This window comes from Danaus plexippus, chromosome 6 (genome assembly GCF_018135715.1).
Source record: "Danaus plexippus chromosome 6, MEX_DaPlex, whole genome shotgun sequence".
NCBI classification, from domain to species: Eukaryota; Metazoa; Arthropoda; class Insecta; order Lepidoptera; family Nymphalidae; genus Danaus; species Danaus plexippus.
In genome coordinates, this window is record NC_083540.1 from 8,535,455 (window position 1) to 8,554,811 (window position 19,357).

Here is a 19,357-nt window from a genome sequence, read left to right on the forward strand (position 1 = left end):
TAAATTTAATAAATAAATCGAATTCTACTTATAAAATATGTAATAACTGTCGTAAGTTGTTAATATTTGACTAAGCTATATTTTAATAATGATAAAATAGATTAAACCAATTCCTTTTAAATTATATTGTTTAATATGCCATCATTCCTGTTCTACGCTTTCTATAATTAAATCTCCCTTAAACTGCGATGTGACGATCCTGGCTATAACGTCCGACGAATTAGCGTTATTGTTAAGATGGACACGCGTCATTGTAATGACATAATTTAAAATGTCATTGTGTCGGCCATTATAAAATTATGAAATATTAAAGGGTGAAGGGCGAAGGGCGGACACGTGTGAAGATTATAGCGGCTATTATCCTTCAATTTGATATAAATTCATAGTTTTTAATTTTATACAGCAATTTACAAATACAATTTATCATAAGTATAGTTAAAATGTAAAGATCTTAGAAAGAAAATTATTTTTCTAATCAAACGGGGTACATTGTAATTGTTATATATATATTTTTGGAGCTCTTAGTAATATTATAGCAAGTAAAGAGAAACGAGATTAATACCGAGTCTTGAACAGTTGCTTTTTGAGAGCTCTTTAAAAAAAAACGAGAAAAACATCTGCCTGTTACGATACGATCTTTGCCTTTAATACATGAAGAATAAATAAAATGACATTACTTTAATAGTTTTAACGATTAAAATTGAATACAATACGAAGATTTCACCTGGTTGTCAAAAATAAATGCAGGCAAACAATTCATTAAAATTCTCTAGTTTCGAAACAAAAGCCCACTTAACGGATGAAACCTGTTCCAAAGAGATTAACAGAAACTACTTACTTAATTACTCACACTTGTAAAACGCCAGAAAGCATTCGTGTAATTAAGTGAGAATTTCATTTAATTATAAAACATTGAGCAAAAATATTGCATTCGATACATAACTTACATAGCATGTCAGGTTAATATCTATTTATCACACTGTTTGAGGGAATGCATTCAAAAATCGAAATTAAAAAATATATATACATATTTTAAAATTACTTTTTTTAAGACGGCTATTATTCAAACTATGTAATAATAGTATGACATTGTTACAGCCGGCTAGTTTACAACCCTCGGGATAACAAAAAAACGCAGCAGGTAACACACGTGAGCGCTTTCAAATTTTTTTTTCTGCGAATCCTTACTCTGAGGAAATGTTATTTTATATGCTATATCCAAACTTTGAGATTATTTATTTATTTAGTCGGTCTTAAAGCAATACTTTTTAATCGTGAGTATATGATATTTAACTTGTTTCTTGACTTAATTTATTATGATCATTATGTTTATATTTAATCTCACCAGAAATATGAGCGAAACATAAAGTTAAGGTGGCTATAGCGCAGCCGGATGCGAGTGCGTTAGCGAGAAGCACAGCCGAGGCGGAGGCTCCCACACCAGCCCCGCCGGCGGCGCCGCATACGATGAACACATAGAGGAAGGACGCCGCACATTCAGCCACGACAGCCTTCCACAACGAAAGAGTCCGCACTTCAAGTCTCGCCGGCACACGACCGGCCAGCATGTTGTCACTCTGATTAGCATCCCGACGTAAACACTCCAACTTATCGAACAACGTTATTATGTGATGTTCCAGATTGTTGTCATCAATATTAAATGTCTGTTCCCCCATTATGTATCTCTAATACACTGACTAAAAGACACCTGCCATTTTATCAAAAGAAAAAACAATCGACGGATACGAATTTCGCGCGCTATTTTCGTGTTCATCGACACCCACGCGCCGCGAAGTTTCGGTCCAAAGTGGTTCGCACTTCGCAACTGAATGAATGACTAAACGGAGCCGGGAGCGGGCCAGCGGGGCCCCGCACATGTCCCGCCACTTGTTACGCCCCCGCCCCGGGACCTGCGGAGGGTGCACCCGGTTATAATATAGGCTGTATAATGTGTTACACTACACTAACAGAATCACCAACTCGCTGCACCGCGACCGATACAATAGCATTTAATTAGATATTCGGTTATCATATGTTCCGTTTTATTTGATTTTAAGTTTCGAAAAGTATATATGATTCGAAAAAAGCTACCGATTTTTAAATAAAAAAGCACAAAGATTATAAATATTGGCAGTACCTATACTTCAAAACTATAACGTACTCGTATCTTTATACAAAATTTATATTTTTATAATTAACATTGTTATCAATGTACTTATAGTTTTGGAAACTTACCGCTTTTACTCATGTAACTCTGCCAATGCGCTCTGAACAAAATTTAAATGGGACCAATTAGACACGGATCATATTGAATGTACAAAAAAAAAAAACAAAAAGGAGATGAAATAAACAGCTTTTATTAATAAATTAGGTTCGAGGTCGTATAAATATATGACACCAGGTGCAGCAAAACCTGATTGTCTATTTTGCATAAAATACATGCACCGTTTATACTAACAGGACCGAACCTGTTCCTATACTCATGTGTTGATCGAACTCAACTGTGTTAATATCTATTAATTAAAAATATTTATTTAAAAACCTATTCATGCTGGAAGTTTTTTTACGCATGTTTTTTTTCGTTCTAAAAGCAATTCCAAGTAAACTCAGCTGTTTAGCACAAATTAGGCAGTCGTTTCCTCTTTTTCATTCAATAACAAACTCGAATGTATAAAATGTGAAGATTTACGAATCAAATTCTTAAAACTACTAATTTTCAGTATGTTTGTAATATGACGATACAAACATGTGGCATTTCATAGGAATGTGTATGAATTCTGGTGTCAATGGTGATCGTAAAGACTCATTGATTAATATATAATTAAACTTAATGTGATTTAAGTAAATAGTTATATATAATCAGGAGGGAACTAATTTATCATAAAAAAACTCTTCTTTAACACGTATCGAAAAAACCCTACCGATAATTTTCCTTGAATAGTTTAATAAAATAAAATTCTTCATAATTTTTTAGTATAGTCAAGTGAAGTAAACTTGTAGCAATATATATGAGAAATCACCAGCTTCCTTGATTAACAATAACCAAAATTTTTAGTATATTTTTTTTTTAATATTCTCAAAACCATGCATATCTTGTTACTAGCTTAAGAGGACTAATAGTTCTATTTTAATAATAATTTTCTTATCTCTATCATGTCCAAACAAAACTACTAACTTCGACCAATAGAATCATCTCACATAACGGACTGCCTGTACTGAAACCTTAAAATCTGAACGTCAGTTAATAATTTTTTATATCAAAATAGAAATTTCCCTAACTCAACGAGAGAAATTGAAGAGGGAGTATTAGAAGATCCGCAAATATTGCTACATATAAAGGATAATATCTTTAAAGAAAAGTAGCGATCAGTACAATATCTCCGGACAATATTTTTTGGATTTTTTTCGGGAGCACGAAACAGAAAATTTGAAAGTCTTAATAAATTATCTTGTAATGTCATATAAAGCTTTAGTCTGAGAAAACAAGGTATTGTGTGAGTCTTAGAAGGGACATAATGCTTTGATATTCAAAAAGTTGAAGGCATATTCTTTTTTTTTAAATTTAGACTATGGCTTCATTTGCACTGGAATCTTATAATACTTTGCCAATGTCGACATTTTTATGATTATTCTTTTCACCGATACATTGTCCTCAGCCTCAAACCTTTAAAGTTAAAAATAGGTTACAAAGTGACTAAGAATAAGAAAAAATATCCAATCAATGTTGTTTGAAGTAATACGATTTAGGAACGAAAAATAGAAACATATTTTTTATAATATTCATGCTTTTTGTAAAACGTAAATACATAAAATAAACTATATATAAGCTAAAGGTATTATCGTAGTTATTTTATTTATGAGAATACTCCATCTTAGGAAGACATGACGAATTCTTATGTGAATGAAAATTTTATAGCGAATTTTATAGATGTTCAATTTTTGATTTAAGGGGGCGTCCAAAAATTACGTGAGGTGTCCAAGGGGGGGAGGGGTCATGCAAAATCTTTTTAAATCTCATCTAGGGGAAAGGGGGGGTTTTGGCAAATATCATGTAATTTTTTCTGAGTAGAAAACGGTGTAAAATTGCGTGAAAATGAAGTTAAATTTAAGTTAAAGATATGAGCAGATGATTTCATTGAAAATCACCTGGATATGTTGGTTCCTGAAGTCACACTTGAGACTGTTCACGAGTCTCCATGGACTGAATTAGAATAAATATTATATATTTATTTTTGTTGAAGAATTTATTATTTAATCTACTAACTATAATTTTGAACTACGATAATATTCTTAAATATAAAATACTGGTCATTGCTAGTATTGAATAAAATGTAATGGAAAAAATTATGTTTTTGTATTTCTTTTTATAATCTAACGCGATTACGACCAAAAAAAAATTTCAAAAAATCTTACGTGAGATTTAGGGAGGGCTTAGGAGTTGAGGAATATCTCACAAAATCTCACTAGGGGGCGGGGGAGTCAAAAAATCCTGAAAAATGCCTCACGTAATTTATGGACGGCCCTAAGTTAATTTCATTCTTATATAATAACATTTCTTGATTTAAAATTAAAAAACACAAACATTGTCATCAAAAGAGGAAAAAAACAAATGAATAAAGAAAATATATATGCAAAAGTGTTATTAAACTCCTTATCCATAACAATGTAGTTCCTATATTTTGAACGTATCTTATTTTAAACTAAAGAAAAAGTTAAACGCCTCTGTTTACTTCCGTTTAAGTTATTACAGTATATTATGCGTCGGTTAATATCCTGTCTTTTAAAGTTTAGAGATAGCTTAAACACTACAAGCAACTATCGCTACAACCGTGTTCAAACAATTCAAATTTAGCAACGGGATGCATTGTTGTGCCCTTTTAGCGAAAGCCCTATTAACAAAAAGATTTTAATGGTTCATGGAAACCATCTACCAAACCAGTATGAAGCAAAAATTAAAAATGCTTTGATTAAGGAAACAAAAGGTAACGAAAAGGATTATACTAGTATTCGCGGAAACAATAACAATGAAGGAGACGGGGGCGATCTTTACAGCACTGTTAATGAATTTGAAGAAAACAGTTCCAGAGGCTACAATTTTTCTGAAAAATAAGCTCATAATTTAATAAGAACTCGACGAGACACAGAATCAAAATAACTTATAGATACCGCCCTTCTAGTTGCACCAGTGTTAGTTACTTTATATTAAATAAAATAGTATTCCTATACCCCATCTAGGGTAGCCATAGTACATTTTCTTCTACAGGTAAAACAGGCAAGATGTTTGAAATTGTTGTCAAATACCAAATTTAACACTCTAAATTCTACGAAAGGGAATATACACCCTAGTTGATTACCTTTTGCTACAAAATGCTAAATAATAGTCTACTTAATTCCCGAAATAAATACATTTGTATTTAATTCATCATTCTACTTACTTTTATTTAAATTACCTATTTCTCTTAGTCAAAAATCAATATAATTTAAATTATTAATTTTAAAACTATTAACTCACTTTTTAAAAGTGAAAATATGCCAGTCATTTTATTTTAAATACTTTAAGAATTCATCGAGCTATAAAATAATCAGTTTTAGGAAATATTATATCAAATTTTTCTTTTTTTTTAAATAAAATTTAATAGAAAGTACTTTTTAGAAACAAACTGAGTTCACTATATCATAACAGATTCTTAATGATTAAGAATCTCTACAGTCATTCATCATGGGTGGATATCAATATTATATATAAATCCATAGGTATGAGAACTAAAAGAAACAACTTATAATCTAAGAATGCTAACAGCGGACATTAAAATTAATTAAAATTAATAATTTCGAGTACGGTACTTGCTATTATTAAAACTGTGATATTTAATATTTTAAATAAATTGACGCCTTTAAAGAAATGTTTAGAATTGGTAGCAGGTCAACATAATAAGTATATTAAAAGTTAAAATTTCAAATTCATTGATTATTTCTTACAACATACAATAAAATTTACTTTGGAAGATTTTAAAAATTAATTAACTACATTTCCTATGTTCTCTACGTTTTAAAAAGTTTAATGACAGCAGTGGCATAGACAATAACGTGTAGCGCCATCTACAGTTCCACCATACCGTAATGGTGGTTATCGTAGTGAATATTGACTGACTGCATCTATTTTTATTTGTATTTTGTAATTAATTAAAGATAATCGCATTATAGTGTATTGTGGCTGCGGCCATAACATGCTTTCTTATGTCGGGAATAGCTAAAACGTCAGTTTTGGTCGAGGAGGGTGGAAATCAGTGTAGAAAACGTTCTAATTTAAGTGCCAGCAGCGATCAGTGTAGCAAAAGATCAAAATTGGACGATATGAGTTCTAATGAAAAGAAATCTAACTTCTCAATGCTCAATCCCAATATTAATGGCACTATCAAAATGACAACGTCGTCCATGAATAAACCTGGCGCAACAACAAAGAAACTAGTTATTAAAAACTTTAAAAGTCTGCTCCTAATTATATTACAATAATATTAAATTTACTTGTCATAACCTCTTGACGTGAAATGATGATTGTGATTATTTTTCAGGTAAACCGAACCTTCCGGAAAATTATCAAGAAACAACATGGAGCAAATTACGAGAGGCTGTTATAGCTATACAAACGTCGAAGGCAATCGCCTATTCCTTAGAAGAATTATATCAAGCAGTTGAAAATATGTGTAGCCATAAGGTATAAAAATACTACATGTGTAGAATATTTATATTCTTAACAATATTATTGTAATAATTTTTGTTGTTAATTGTTATGTATTCATCAAATATCTTACAAAATATTCTCTGCTAATGAAAACAACTAAAAAAGTTAATAATGGTAAATGTACTACATTTGCATCAAAAAATTTTACATTGTCAAAAAAAACACAAATAAAACAGTTGTGACAAAAAAATGGCAATGTATATTAAAAATACTAACAAGAAATATTGAAAGAGGACAAAAAATCTTATTTAATATATGAAGAATATTTCTTCTGGATGATCACATTTAAAATATGTTAAATGATCGACGAGTATTGCATTCTTTATATAAAAACTTCCATTTATTGTAAGAATATTTTATCATAAATGTAAACAAAATATTATCATGCAAGTTATCACAGTAATTATGAACAGAACATCACTTTGGTGCAGTACTGCGTTGTTTATGCAAAATAATTTTGATTTTCAAAAGAAAGTATAATTAATTTAAGAGAATGAAAGTTCTCAATCTAAAACAATTCTTATATAATTCCATTTGTTGAAAATTCCTCAATGAATTCATGTTTTTAAAATTAATATAAATTTTTTTGCAATACTTTTCCAGATGGCGTCTCAATTGTATGTTAATTTGACAAACTTAGTGGAGGCCCACGTGAAATCAAACATTGAGCAGTTCCTGTCGGAGAGCATGGATCGCCAAGTGTTTCTCAAACGTATGGACGACTGTTGGCGGGCTCACTGTCGACAAATGATCATGATCAGGAGCATCTTCCTGTACCTGGACCGGACTTATGTTCTCCAAAACCCTAGCATACATTCTATATGGTCAGTATAATTGTTAAAAAAAATGTATGACAACTTAATTCTTGAATACATTATTTTAACATCGGAATTTGTCTTCAATAATAAGTTCCAATATATTTTAACCATAAGTAGTTTTTTATGAAAAAAAATTGTTTTCTGATTTAAATTTAACCTTTTATTTGTCTGTCATTGTGCTACAAGTTGTAAAAAAATTAACAAGTATGTGTAAATACTATATAATCATTATCTAAAATTAAATAGTTTATATAAATTGTTCATAGTCTGTCATGTTGGATGAGAGACTTATATAAGGTTAATCTGTATATATATGGCAGTCATTAATATATAGCACTAATATATAAAAACATTAAATAAACTAAAAAGGCCTTAAAGTCTAAAAAAATATAATATGTTGTATAAAAAGTGAAAAATTGTGGATAAAAAGATTGTATAATAATGTATGGAGGTGCAAAATCTTAAATAATTACATATAATTTGTATGTGCCTCTAATTGAAAGGAGCTACTCAATGCCGTCACCGTTAAAAACTAGTATTGGAGATGAAGAGCTCGGACACTTATGTTATCTTTAATGTATTCCAGGGACATGGGTCTAGATCTGTTTCGGCATCATATAGCTATGAACACTCTGATACAGACTCGCACTGTTGATGGACTGTTGACATTGATAGAACGGGAAAGAGGGGGAGATGCCGTGGACATCTCCTTGCTGAAGAGTTTATTGAGGATGCTGTCCGACCTTCAGATATACCAGGATGCCTTTGAACACAAGTATGTATGATCAGTTGTTGATTTAATCCTTGCAAATTGCCCAAAATAGTCCAGATACATGATACTGTCATATCAAAAGTGTCAAACGAATCTATTTCTAATGTATAACCTACATTATTTGTAAGTCACATCAAAGTCGGACTAGTATATATTATGTAACAGCATAAACATCCATACATCCTCGGAAGCGTGTGTATTAATTATATTAAAGTTATGGCTGGCAAATTAATACTATTTTCTGTTAACAATGGATTCCAGATTCCTGCAGGCCACAGAGCGTCTGTACTGCGCGGAGGGCCAGCGTCTGATGCGGGAGTTAGCAGTGCCGCAGTATCTGGCACACGTGGAGAAGAGACTCAGGGAGGAGAACGAGCGGCTCCTGCACTATCTGGACCCCTGTACCAAGTGAGTGTACATCGATATCATAATATATGTACGTTTCACCCGACGCTGACATCATTTCTGCTTAACCCAGATCAAAAGACGAAAGTTAATTCTTTATTTGAAATAAAGATGAATTAGTTACTTTTGCTGTACATAATTGATTTCTATAATAATTTTAACCAACCAACATAAATTGATCCTGAGCTTGAATAAACCCCTACTACATTGTAGTTAGCGTAACAGTAACAAAATGTTATATAATTTCAGATGGCAGCTCATCCATACGGTGGAGCGTCAGTTGTTGAGCGAGCATGTCAGCGGTGTACTCAGTAAGGGACTCGAGTCGCTAATGGACGGGCCGCGCCTCAGAGACCTCGCCACCCTATACTCACTGTTCAGCCGAGTCAAGGACGGACTCACTGAGCTGTGTAACCACTTTAATGCGTACATCAAGGTAAAGTTATATCATCGTTGTACTGAGAAAACATTAATTAAAGACATACAAATTTGTTTTTAATGTTGAGTATTTAAAATGGCATATTCGCTCATGATGAGCAGGAATGTCGCTGTAACCTATGGGTTACAAATGAAATTAACTGGAATTCTATATTCCGCTCGTTTTTTTTAATTTAAATTGTTGAATTAATAAGATAAATACTTAAATATAAGTTTGTTGTGTATTACAGAAAAAAGGTCGTACCATAGTCATCGAGCCGGAGCGTGACAAGACGATGGTAGCGGAACTGTTGGAATTCAAAGAGCAGCTGGACAATGTTGTGAGCACGTGCTTCCAGAGGAACGACCGGTTCCTGTACTCCATGAGAGAGGCCTTCGAGCACTTCATCAACCAGAGACAGAATAAACCGGCTGAGCTCATTGGTAACAACGGCGTCATGAAGTCCAGTCTTCATTGTTTATTGTGAACAAAAAAATGTTGTGAATTAGTTAGACTTGGTCAAGTGTAATGTATGTACACTTCATTATATTAGGTTCTGTCGTTCAGCCTAGACTCTAGCAAGACTAAGTAGCAACTCGCCACATATGTAGTTTTATTGGATACTACAGAAATATAATAATTCTAATAACGAATAATTTTCTACAGCCAAATTCGTCGATCTCAAACTGAGAGCCGGCAACAAAGAGGCGACGGAGGAAGAATTAGAAAGACTGCTGGACAAAATAATGGTTCTGTTCCGTTTCATACACGGGAAGGATGTGTTCGAGGCATTCTACAAGAAGGATCTAGCAAAGAGGTTGTTGGTGGGCAAGTCGGCCTCCGTGGACGCGGAGAAGTCCATGTTAAGCAAACTGAAGCAGGAGTGTGGAGGGGGCTTCACCTGCAAGTTAGAAGGCATGTTCAAAGACATGGAACTGTCAAAGGATATTAATATTACGTACAAGCAGGTACTTATATCAGGAGCCCTATACATTTCAATTCAATCAAAGCAAATTTTTTGCCTTGCATAATAGGACCTTCCCAAAAATTACGTGTAAAAAAATATCTAAAAACGTGTTTCTCACACAATTAAGAGTTTAAAAACAGAAAATAAATTCCGAAAGTCATCCCGAGGCCCGCCGTGGGGTTGAATACATATGTTATCTAAACAACATATAAATCAATTTACCCTAGAAGCTAATTAGAAGCAAAGTTGTTTTATTTTTAATCATTAATACTCTAAATTCCTAATCACGATGAGTTCAAGACTTTCGCGGGTATTCATTTAAATGAAACTAATATTTAAGAATTAATACGAGTTTTTTTATTATTTATAAAAACTAATTTTTTAAAACCTGGCCACGATAACATATGAGTGAACATCACCCACACAGCATCTATCAGCGACCAGCGAGGGCGGGGGGCTCGAGCTGTCCGTGTACATCCTGACCATGGGTTTCTGGCCGACGTACGCGGCCGTGGATGTGCGGCTGCCGGGGGAACTCACCCGCCACCAGGAACACTTCGCCAAATTCTACCTCGCCAAGCACTCCGGCAGGAAGCTACAGTGGCAGGCGACGCTGGGACACTGTGTACTGAGAGCGCACTTCACACAGGTTACACGATATGCTGATAGTATGCTCTGAGGCATTTTATTACTCTGAAACTTATATATATAAGAATAAAGATAAATAGAAAGATACCTTTGAACGACATGGACTGTAATTAAAGATTTATTGAAATAATTCAAAGAATCATAGTTAACTATACTCTGTACATCGGATGATAGGTTTATGACCTACTATTTTAATTCAAAAAATTAATTTTTAATTCCAGGGTAACAAAGAACTGCAAGTCTCGTTGTTCCAAGCGCTGGTTCTGTTACTCTTCAATGATGGAGACAATCTCTCCTTTGAAGACATCAAGACTGCCACTAACATCGAGGTAAACACTGAACTCAGTATATAACATACAACCTATATAGAGTCCTTTAAAGTCTGGACAAATTCCGAGTGTAAAATATTTTAGATTTTAACCCACCACACAGCCGTAAAACTAAATGATGGGTTACATATCTTACAATTCCAACATCACGCTGGTCTGAAAACCCGAGAACCTTGATATGAAAGCTCGTGTCACAATAAACTGCTCTAATAACTGTTTGAAAGAAGTCAACTAGAGGAAATATCAATAATGAGTGATATTTGTTTATAAGTGCGGGTATGTGTGTACAGGAGGGGGAGCTGCGCCGCACTCTCCAGTCGCTGGCTTGTGGTAAGGCGCGCGTGCTGATGAAGACCCCTCGGGGGAGGGACGTGCAGGACCGGGATCACTTCGCCTTCAACGGGGACTTCACCAACAAACTGTTCCGCATCAAGATCAACCAGATACAGATGAAGGAGACTGTCAGTACAACTATACGTCTTTTTGTGACTGCGGCATTTTTCTCGTGTTAGGTTCACGTTTGTTAAACGCCGACGCCGTGTGTCAACATATACAAATTGCCTTTTATATATAAAGGAGGCGTTGACTTGTATCAGTACTTTAAAACTATTTTTTTAAACTAACTAACTAACTAGTTAAATTTTAAATTGGTTATATATATAAAAACTATTCTGCTTATAATGGTTATGTATGTGGTGTTACGGCGGCCGAGTCCGCATGTAAACACGCGCCTGGAATATAACTAAATATATATAACAATTGGTAGGCCTAGGGATATACATATATACACACCTATCATATCGCTGACTATATCCTGTCTGTCGTATCCTTGCATTGAACTGAACAGCTTATGTCTAGAGATTTGAAGTATGTTGCAGGCAGCATGTGTGATTGATAATAATATCAATTCAATGTCTTACTTGACATTTGTTCAAACTTCACTTCATAATATATAAGTGGTTTTATGTATTATAATTTGAATTTTTCAGAGCGAGGAACAGAAGGCCACCGAGGAGCGAGTGTTCCAAGATCGTCAGTACCAGATAGACGCGGCCATTGTGCGCGTCATGAAGATGAGGAAGGCTCTCTCACACAACCTCCTCATATCCGAACTATACAACCAGCTCAAATTTCCCGTCAAGGTAACCGATCGCATATATAATACATAATCCGTTTACGTTTGTACCAACAGTTTGTGATCTTTATAATAACACTGATGCACTCGGCAGCCGGGGGACCTCAAGAAGCGGATAGAGTCCCTCATCGACCGCGACTACATGGAGCGAGACAAGGACAACCCCAACCAGTACAACTACGTCGCGTAATGAAGCCCGCCGCGAGCCGCCCGCCGCAGCCGCCCGCCGCCGACAGCTCTATATAAGTGTTACGTTCTGTTGACTTGCCGACACCACGCGAGCTTGTTTCCCTACATCGCCTCGGCTCCGTCGAGCGTTTCGCTGTTATGATATTAAATAAATTTTTAGCATCGCAGTAACAACACAATATTTTGATTTACGATCTGTAGTGTTCCGTACTGTCGGCCGCGCCGTCCGCGGCACAGGTCTATATTACTGGACGTCGAGCGGTTCCGAATATTGTAATTGTATACAGTTATATATTTATATGGTTAAGTCTAGGAATTCTAAAAGTAAACTACGGAGTGACAGACGCCTTCCATAAAAGATAGACACAATCATCACTGCATCATGGTGTTCATACGGCGGCAATAACCACTATTAAAATGTACTAGAGATAGAAAATATTGCGAAGTGCGGAGTCCTCAACCGGTTAGCTGGACACTCGCGTCTGAATGCGCGTGTTGTTGAACGTCCCTCCCGGAGGCCGGACCGTGCAGGGGACGCGACTGGCCTGCCGCCATGCCACTGTTTGTACATTTTGTATTTATAGTTTTGCTCGGAGTCTGTAACCAACGAATCGACGGTCGCAGTACTCTGTGACGGTGAGGCTGTGTTCACACCGGGAGGGATCACCAATAAAACTATTTATAATTTTCTAATCATATTTTATTTTTACCCTTCATATTATTGCGCTTCGTTCGGTGATTACATAAAATCACAGACATACTTCAGCAGAAACGACTTCCAAGTGTGTACAAACTAGGAGGATTGTGAACGGAGATCCCTCGCTACGAGTAACGCTTAATAAATAGTAGAAGTCGTCTAAGCTATGTGTAGCAGCCATGAGTGGAACAACCCGCTCGGCCGCCGACAGACGCGTTCACATGTCAACAATGAATAAAAATCTATAAAACCGTTAATGATTTATCGATAAGACGTACTAAAACAGACCAAAAGATATTTACAGTACACTGGACGCTATGAGGAAGACATCATTAGCACTACACTGACTAGCGGGTTTCGTAAATTCACTTTGATATGAGCAAGACAGTGTGAGGCCGCTCTTCGCCGTATGTTTGTCAATGTTTTTTCTGTTTTATGCTTCGATACAGTAGTCTTATAGCACGATATCGACGCGTCCCGTGAGTTACTTGTCAGCTATCTTGAACACAGTGTCGAGGTAGTCCTTGTGATAGTCGAGCTCCTCAGTCAGGGCCATCGCCAGCGTGTGAGGTGTGATCTCCGTCTCCAGGTAGTCTTTTAGCAAGATCTGTTGACAAATAAAATATCAAAATTATCAATTTTAGTTTAAATATACCTGCTGCAGCGTTACGTCATGGCACAAAAAAAATATAACAACTGAGTTTTACTTGTATAAGACCTTTTTTAAATCGGTCCTTGCTGAAGTGAAACTTCTTATGCGACCTCCACCAAGGTTGTGTTACACGTTTACGCTCCTGAGAGGGCGGACAAAAGAGAGAGCGAGAGGGAAGGCGTGGCGCTCGAACGAATACGCGTACTATACCCGAGACAGGCCAGCGCGCGCGTTAGCAGCGGCCAATATTCCAACACAAGTGAGAGAGAGAAAGAAAGTTAAGCAAATGTAGAATGTAAGAGAGAGAAAGAGAGTGAGTGGGTAGATTCCAAGCACATGAGTATGCTTGCTATGCAGCGAAGTAAACTGTGGGGGTCTTGAAATTAGCTTGAATACGTACTTGTTGTTTATACACATATAGTTTATTTCATTTCCACATTACGAAGTTTGACTTCTTCCGCGCGGAGGGACTCCACACACTGTTTTTAATTTAATCTATAAGATTTTTTTTTTAATATTTCCTCATTGGGCCACTTGGTGTTATGTATTTGGTGTTGTGTATAAGTAGCCAGTTACCTGTGGCGGGACGGACCCTCCGTGTTTTAGGAGTCCGTGCCTCAGACGCTCGCCGGCCGTCCGACTGAGCGGTTGTGTGTGGAAGTGCGTTCTCCAGGCGCTCCACGCCAACGCTCTTGATATCAGGTAAGAGTAGTATTTCGCGCCGTACCCGATGAGATGACTGAACCGATGTTGCCAGGCCTTGTGACGGATGAATTTATTTTATTATTCAGTATAGCACACATCAAATAAAAAATAATTTATGGACACATTACCGTGTTCTCCACATACGGTAATCCGTAGTACTGTTTCTGAACGTGTCTCAGTACCTCGGTGGTGTCCTCGCCCTGACCCGCTTCCGGTCCGTGGTACTGTTGGTCTAAGGCCGAGTAGAACACCTGGAACCGTTAACAGACCGCTGAGTTCGCTGATGATGCACGGACTTCACATATCAGTGCTCGTAATCACCTGTAACTGCATCTCACTGGCGCCGAAGAGATGTTTGGAGGCGCACAGCCGCTGCAGCATGTCCTCCGGCATCGGCTCTCCTGTTTGGAAGTGACGCGCGAAACGACGCACCACCTACACGACCAATAAGAAGTAGACGAACTTGGAAGAATGTCAATCAGCTTTTAAAATGAATTTCCTTTTTTCAGAATTCAATTCCCAAACGCTTCATATAATATCTTTTTAACAACTACCCTCAACTCCTAACAGTTTAAGTTAGAGTATACTAAACCTAACATTTTGTTGGTCTTTGTTGCTTAGGAGTCAAAACTTGTAGTATATATCGAGTATATTGTATAGTGTGACATACGCGAGGTTCCGCAGCGAAGTGTTCCATGAGGACCGAGGGTAGCTCGGCGAGGTCCGTGGCGCAGCGCGTGCCGGCCACGTGCTGGTGAGGGGCGCGGGCCAACATGGAGTGGAGCGCGTGACCCAGCTCGTGGAAAAGGTTGTCCACAGAGCACGGACCCAGCAGGGCGGGGCCGGAGCGGTGACCGCCAGACAGAGACAGCATCACCACCACCACTGGATTCTGGACAATGCCGTGCAACAATCATATAATGTATAAGGCGGCCATACATCTATAATAATATTGCACAATATAGTTGATATTACAATATCAGTGTAGGGATGCTATTGAATAATTGCGCTATATGTAGTTTTTGTACTGCGCAGGGTTAGTATGGCGCAATATTTGTCCAGTTCACTGTTCCGAGCGGTTGTGATCGGTTCCGTCACGGGAATGGTTTGTCCATCTTATTGCTAAATATTACTGAACTTTTGGATTTAAAGAGGGCATTCAATATTATTGCACAATAGAAAATATTGTGCAAAATTATTGGAGATATATGGGCGGCCTCGGTATAATACATTAAACTCAAAAAAAATACATAGAGTTTAATTCAACTGATGTCCGTCGGTGACTCTATCGGCCTGTTGATAGTTCACACCCACTTTTGTGCATAATAATCTTGTATGTTTATTTATTTTCGCCTGAGAGATGAGATTTTTCTTCACATGTTCGTATTAATATATCTACTTGTGAGTGAATGTTTCAACTGACCTGGTATGTTCCATCGGGCAGTAGTTTTCCTCCCCGGATAGTGAAGTGGCAGTCTTGATGCGGTTTCCCGGGCCTCTCGTAGAGGTCACAGTAAATGTGTCCCAAAGTACCCTCTGTAGCGTGCTCCACACGAACCTTGTACACGTCAGGAGACCAAGACTCGCCTGGGATGTGGATAGTGATATTTAACAACAGATATCAAAAGGATTCTAAATTGAAAAGATTTGATTTAAATTGATATTTATGGAATATTCTAGTAAAACAGGTTCCATCAAATGAAGCCATACTATCATTCGAAAACCATACATTATCTGCTCGAGTAAAAGTCAAGAGATTTAACTCGAACTGATTCCGGGGACAGTAAATCAAGGGTGGGCTTATAATGTCGACAGAATAACAAGAATTCATAGACAAAATATTTTTTTTCTAGTTCGTATAACTATAACCTGGCAACATTTCTTCGGACTGTAATGTGATGTTGTAGAGTTCCTGGCACAGCATGTTGAGTCCCTCCATACAGGCGCCCAGCGAGAAGTACGGACTGAACTCGGACGGAGACACGTTCAGCAGCTGGGCCTTCGCCTTGTGAGTGAAATACGGAGTGTCCCAACACATCAACGATTTCTAAATAAAACACATGTGTGTTTAGAACATATTCAATATATTTGTATACAGGGTGTATGTTTTTTGTGGCCGCCTTACATATATACTTCAATAACAACAAATAAACATAATTTAAACATACTGATAGGTCTACAACTAGTCTAAACTATAACAAAAGACATTTTTCACTACATTACTCAGACTAAGCCGACAAAGGCTTTGGTTTATTTTTCTAATAGGAGTTCCGTAGACTCGGATGTATGTCTCAATATGTTTAAGTGCTTATGTGTGTATGTATATATTGCACACCTGGTACGGAGTCTCCGTTCGTTTCATGGCCGCCATTGCCTCGAAGTCGATGTTGGCTCTGTCGTGCAGATTGTCCGACAACACGTCCAGGAACTGACGGACGTTAGACGACGTCTCCATGGTGCTGGCTTTTATAGCGCTGGGATAATAACACACGATCATCCAACTCATTCCATGAATCTGTACCGACGTGCAAAGATGTTCCCAAGGAAAGAGAAGGAAGAACAGATGGGCGAAGTAATTATACTTACTGATATAAAATTAATATCTAACGGAAACATCACAGAAGGACCAATTGTGTGGCGAAAACCAAAACCAAGATTAAAAGATTAGGAATAAGCGATATCATATAAAGATCAGGAAGCTGCGTACCGTAGTAGAGGATTATATTCCAACCAATCTGACCAACATCTGAAAGGAATGACATTTATTCTCACAAATACTGGATATCTCACCGGTCCGCATAGCATTTAAATCCACACAAGCCGGCCAGTTCTCTCCTAGCCATCAGTGTCTTCCCCAACAGCAGTTCCTGTCGTCCGTCAGCCGCCAGGTACAGTCTGTAAGCAGCCTCACGAGCCCCCGCCTCACCACACTCGGCATACACACCACTCACAGTCACCGTGTCACCCTCACAACTAAAACTGATACATTTTATATTATACACGATTACAAAGAATTTTTAAAGAAGAATTCATTGTAAAGTTCTTAAATTTGATTTTTGGTAAAAATAGTTTCCTTTAAATATTACATGAAAATAAAAATTTCAAAAAATTAAGAAATTGAAAGCATTAATCAAACTTACAATTGCCTGACATTTTGAGGCACAGCTGATCTTGGTACCTTTCTCGGTTTTGCTGCTCCGGCCATGAACTGCTGTCCCGTTTGCAGGATAAGGTCATTAAGGGCCACAACTTTCTGCCGTGGTCCGTCTGGCAAGTGTATACCGCTCTGCTCAAAATCAAACAAAAACAACTCTGCAAGATGACGATCTCCGCAAGTTCCATTCTCCACTGAATTACGCAAAGACTGATACAAACCCTTGTGTGTATTTAATCTGGAGGTGAGAAAAGAAAGAATTAAAGTAATAAAAACCACTCCATAGCCTCAAACAAATGATAAAATGAATTATTTAAATGCTAAAAGTTTTATTTTATAGACATACTTTTCTACTACACCGCTTACACTGATGCAGGCTTCTTCTGCTGCATGTGCAAAGTGTGGTTGTGGGTGCGCTATCCTCACAAACTCCGCCAAGTCAGCCACTTTGCACAGTGTGTCTGAGAGTTCATCAAATATGTCTACCATAGGCCGAGTCGGATTACCTGTTGCTTCCTCTATAAGACGATCTGTAGCTACAATGGCTTGCTCTCTTAATGTATAGAAACCCTCAAAGGTTTTTAGTTCTGGTTTGTTGAAGAGACCCTATAACAATTGATCACTTCCTACATGAATTACATCTATTTATTACTATGATTGTAATACAGGTAATCCACAGTAATATTATTTAAAAGAAAATTTACAAGAGCACTTACAGTTTTTTCCCTCAAAGTATCAAAAATAGGTCTGGATGTAGGTCTCGTGTTAAATGCAGTGGCTAGGGGCGACCAAGTGCTCACCCGCTTACTGCCCGTCACCCAAAGTGGTTTTAAAGTCTTCATTATTACAACCCTGTATTATGTAAACTTTATATTTACAATAATCTCAATTCATTTATATGGCTGTAAATTAATCAGTTACTCTGTGAATCATCAATTTTTTTATAAATAATTCTGTAGTTTTGTCTTTTACAATTATTTCCTATTTAGAAACAAGGTTAAATAAACTTGTTTTATGGTCATGAAAGTACGAAATAATAAAACCTTTTTTTCTGTAAAAGATGTTTACTACCAACCTTATATAATGTGTTCAAAATATCACGGTGATTTATTTTTATAACATTTTTATTAATCTGTAAACAAAGTGTTATATTTATTTTATAATTAAAAAGCACCACAAACCCTCTCCAGTCACTGTCTTAAGACCTTTAAGTGACATTGACATTCGACGATTTTTTTAATTGCTTGTAAATACCTACACAGATAAATGGAAAGAATTTCAAAACAATTTGTTTTATTCTTTATTTTTAACAAAGATTGCTTTTTTTGTACTATATACATATTTTTAAAGAACATTATTGTTATTGCACCTTAACAAAAGGATATAACGTAATCTTTTATTATATTACGAAGATTTATGGAGATATATGATACATAGATACAATTTTTAGCGCAAAGTTGTTTCTTACTACAGTCTACAATTGCAGTTAGATGACTATTAATTTCTAACACAAACAAACATGTTGATCTTTAAGTTTTGACGTCATATATTATAAACGTCTCATCATAAATTAAAAACGTGTCTTTAAAAAAATATTATTTATAATAAAGCCAATTGCAAAAAATATTGTGGAACATGTGAAAGAGTTACTCAAAAATGAGAAGTCGTAAGATATATCGCTCAATAGTTAAAAGTAAAAATATTATGATCAACAAAAGGTACAGAT

General features: G+C 36.3%; 3 protein-coding genes across 5 annotated transcripts in view; 1 reads left to right on the plus strand and 2 right to left on the minus strand.

Moving 5' to 3' along the window:
- Positions 1 to 1,910, minus strand: part of LOC116778950 (neurogenic protein big brain) — a 40,793-nt gene extending 38,883 nt beyond the window's left edge. For both annotated transcript variants that reach the window (XM_032673058.2, XM_061529879.1), the window contains exon 1: positions 1,346 to 1,910. In XM_032673058.2, coding sequence (XP_032528949.1) covers positions 1,346 to 1,676 — 331 coding nt within the window. In that variant the 5' untranslated portion in view covers positions 1,677 to 1,910. The remainder of the gene's footprint in view (positions 1 to 1,345) is intronic.
- Positions 1,911 to 6,098: 4,188 nt separating this feature from the next.
- On the plus strand, positions 6,099 to 13,116 carry LOC116777733 (cullin-4A). The gene is made up of 13 exons (XM_061529687.1): positions 6,099 to 6,487; positions 6,573 to 6,715; positions 7,346 to 7,566; positions 8,147 to 8,335; positions 8,594 to 8,740; positions 8,987 to 9,173; positions 9,406 to 9,598; positions 9,822 to 10,123; positions 10,550 to 10,771; positions 10,992 to 11,099; positions 11,390 to 11,560; positions 12,089 to 12,241; positions 12,329 to 13,116. The coding sequence occupies exons 1-13, from the start codon at positions 6,238 to 6,240 to the stop codon at positions 12,422 to 12,424; spliced, it is 2,382 nt and encodes a 793-aa protein (XP_061385671.1). The 5' UTR covers positions 6,099 to 6,237; the 3' UTR covers positions 12,425 to 13,116.
- LOC116778904 (mitochondrial intermediate peptidase) lies at positions 13,102 to 18,862 on the minus strand. 2 transcript variants are annotated; one of them, XM_032672985.2, is made up of 13 exons: positions 18,707 to 18,862; positions 18,348 to 18,483; positions 17,978 to 18,237; positions 17,618 to 17,869; positions 17,268 to 17,450; positions 16,813 to 16,951; positions 16,347 to 16,524; positions 15,901 to 16,064; positions 15,148 to 15,369; positions 14,799 to 14,912; positions 14,606 to 14,728; positions 14,349 to 14,531; positions 13,102 to 13,727 (listed from the first exon to the last, which is right to left on the minus strand). In XM_032672985.2, exons 2-13 carry the CDS (start codon positions 18,471 to 18,473, stop codon positions 13,605 to 13,607), a joined length of 2,067 nt encoding a protein of 688 aa, XP_032528876.2. In that variant the 5' UTR covers positions 18,474 to 18,483; positions 18,707 to 18,862; the 3' UTR covers positions 13,102 to 13,604. The 2 variants fall into 2 exon arrangements, with proteins under 2 accessions (XP_032528876.2, XP_032528875.2); XM_032672984.2 differs by having other exon boundaries at positions 17,268 to 17,456; positions 18,707 to 18,860.
- Positions 18,863 to 19,357: the final 495 nt, after the last annotated feature.

What these genes read in the sequence shown, in the direction of transcription:
- LOC116778904 (XM_032672984.2), bottom strand. Translation starts at nt 18,473, where the DNA reads ATGAAGACTTTAAAACCACTTTGGGTGACGGGCAGTAAGCGGGTGAGC. An exon ending in GTCCGAAGAAATGTTGCCAG is followed by an intron (nt 16,065 to 16,346) that starts GTTATAGTTATA and finishes TCCACATCCCAG; the next exon opens with GCGAGTCTTGGTCTCCTGAC. An exon ending in ACTTCGCTGCGGAACCTCGC is followed by an intron (nt 14,913 to 15,147) that starts GTATGTCACACT and finishes TTGGTCGTGTAG; the next exon opens with GTGGTGCGTCGTTTCGCGCG.
- LOC116777733 (XM_061529687.1), top strand. Translation starts at nt 6,238, where the DNA reads ATGTCGGGAATAGCTAAAACGTCAGTTTTGGTCGAGGAGGGTGGAAAT. An exon ending in ACTTTAATGCGTACATCAAG is followed by an intron (nt 9,174 to 9,405) that starts GTAAAGTTATAT and finishes TGTGTATTACAG; the next exon opens with AAAAAAGGTCGTACCATAGT. An exon ending in AGCTCAAATTTCCCGTCAAG is followed by an intron (nt 12,242 to 12,328) that starts GTAACCGATCGC and finishes TGCACTCGGCAG; the next exon opens with CCGGGGGACCTCAAGAAGCG.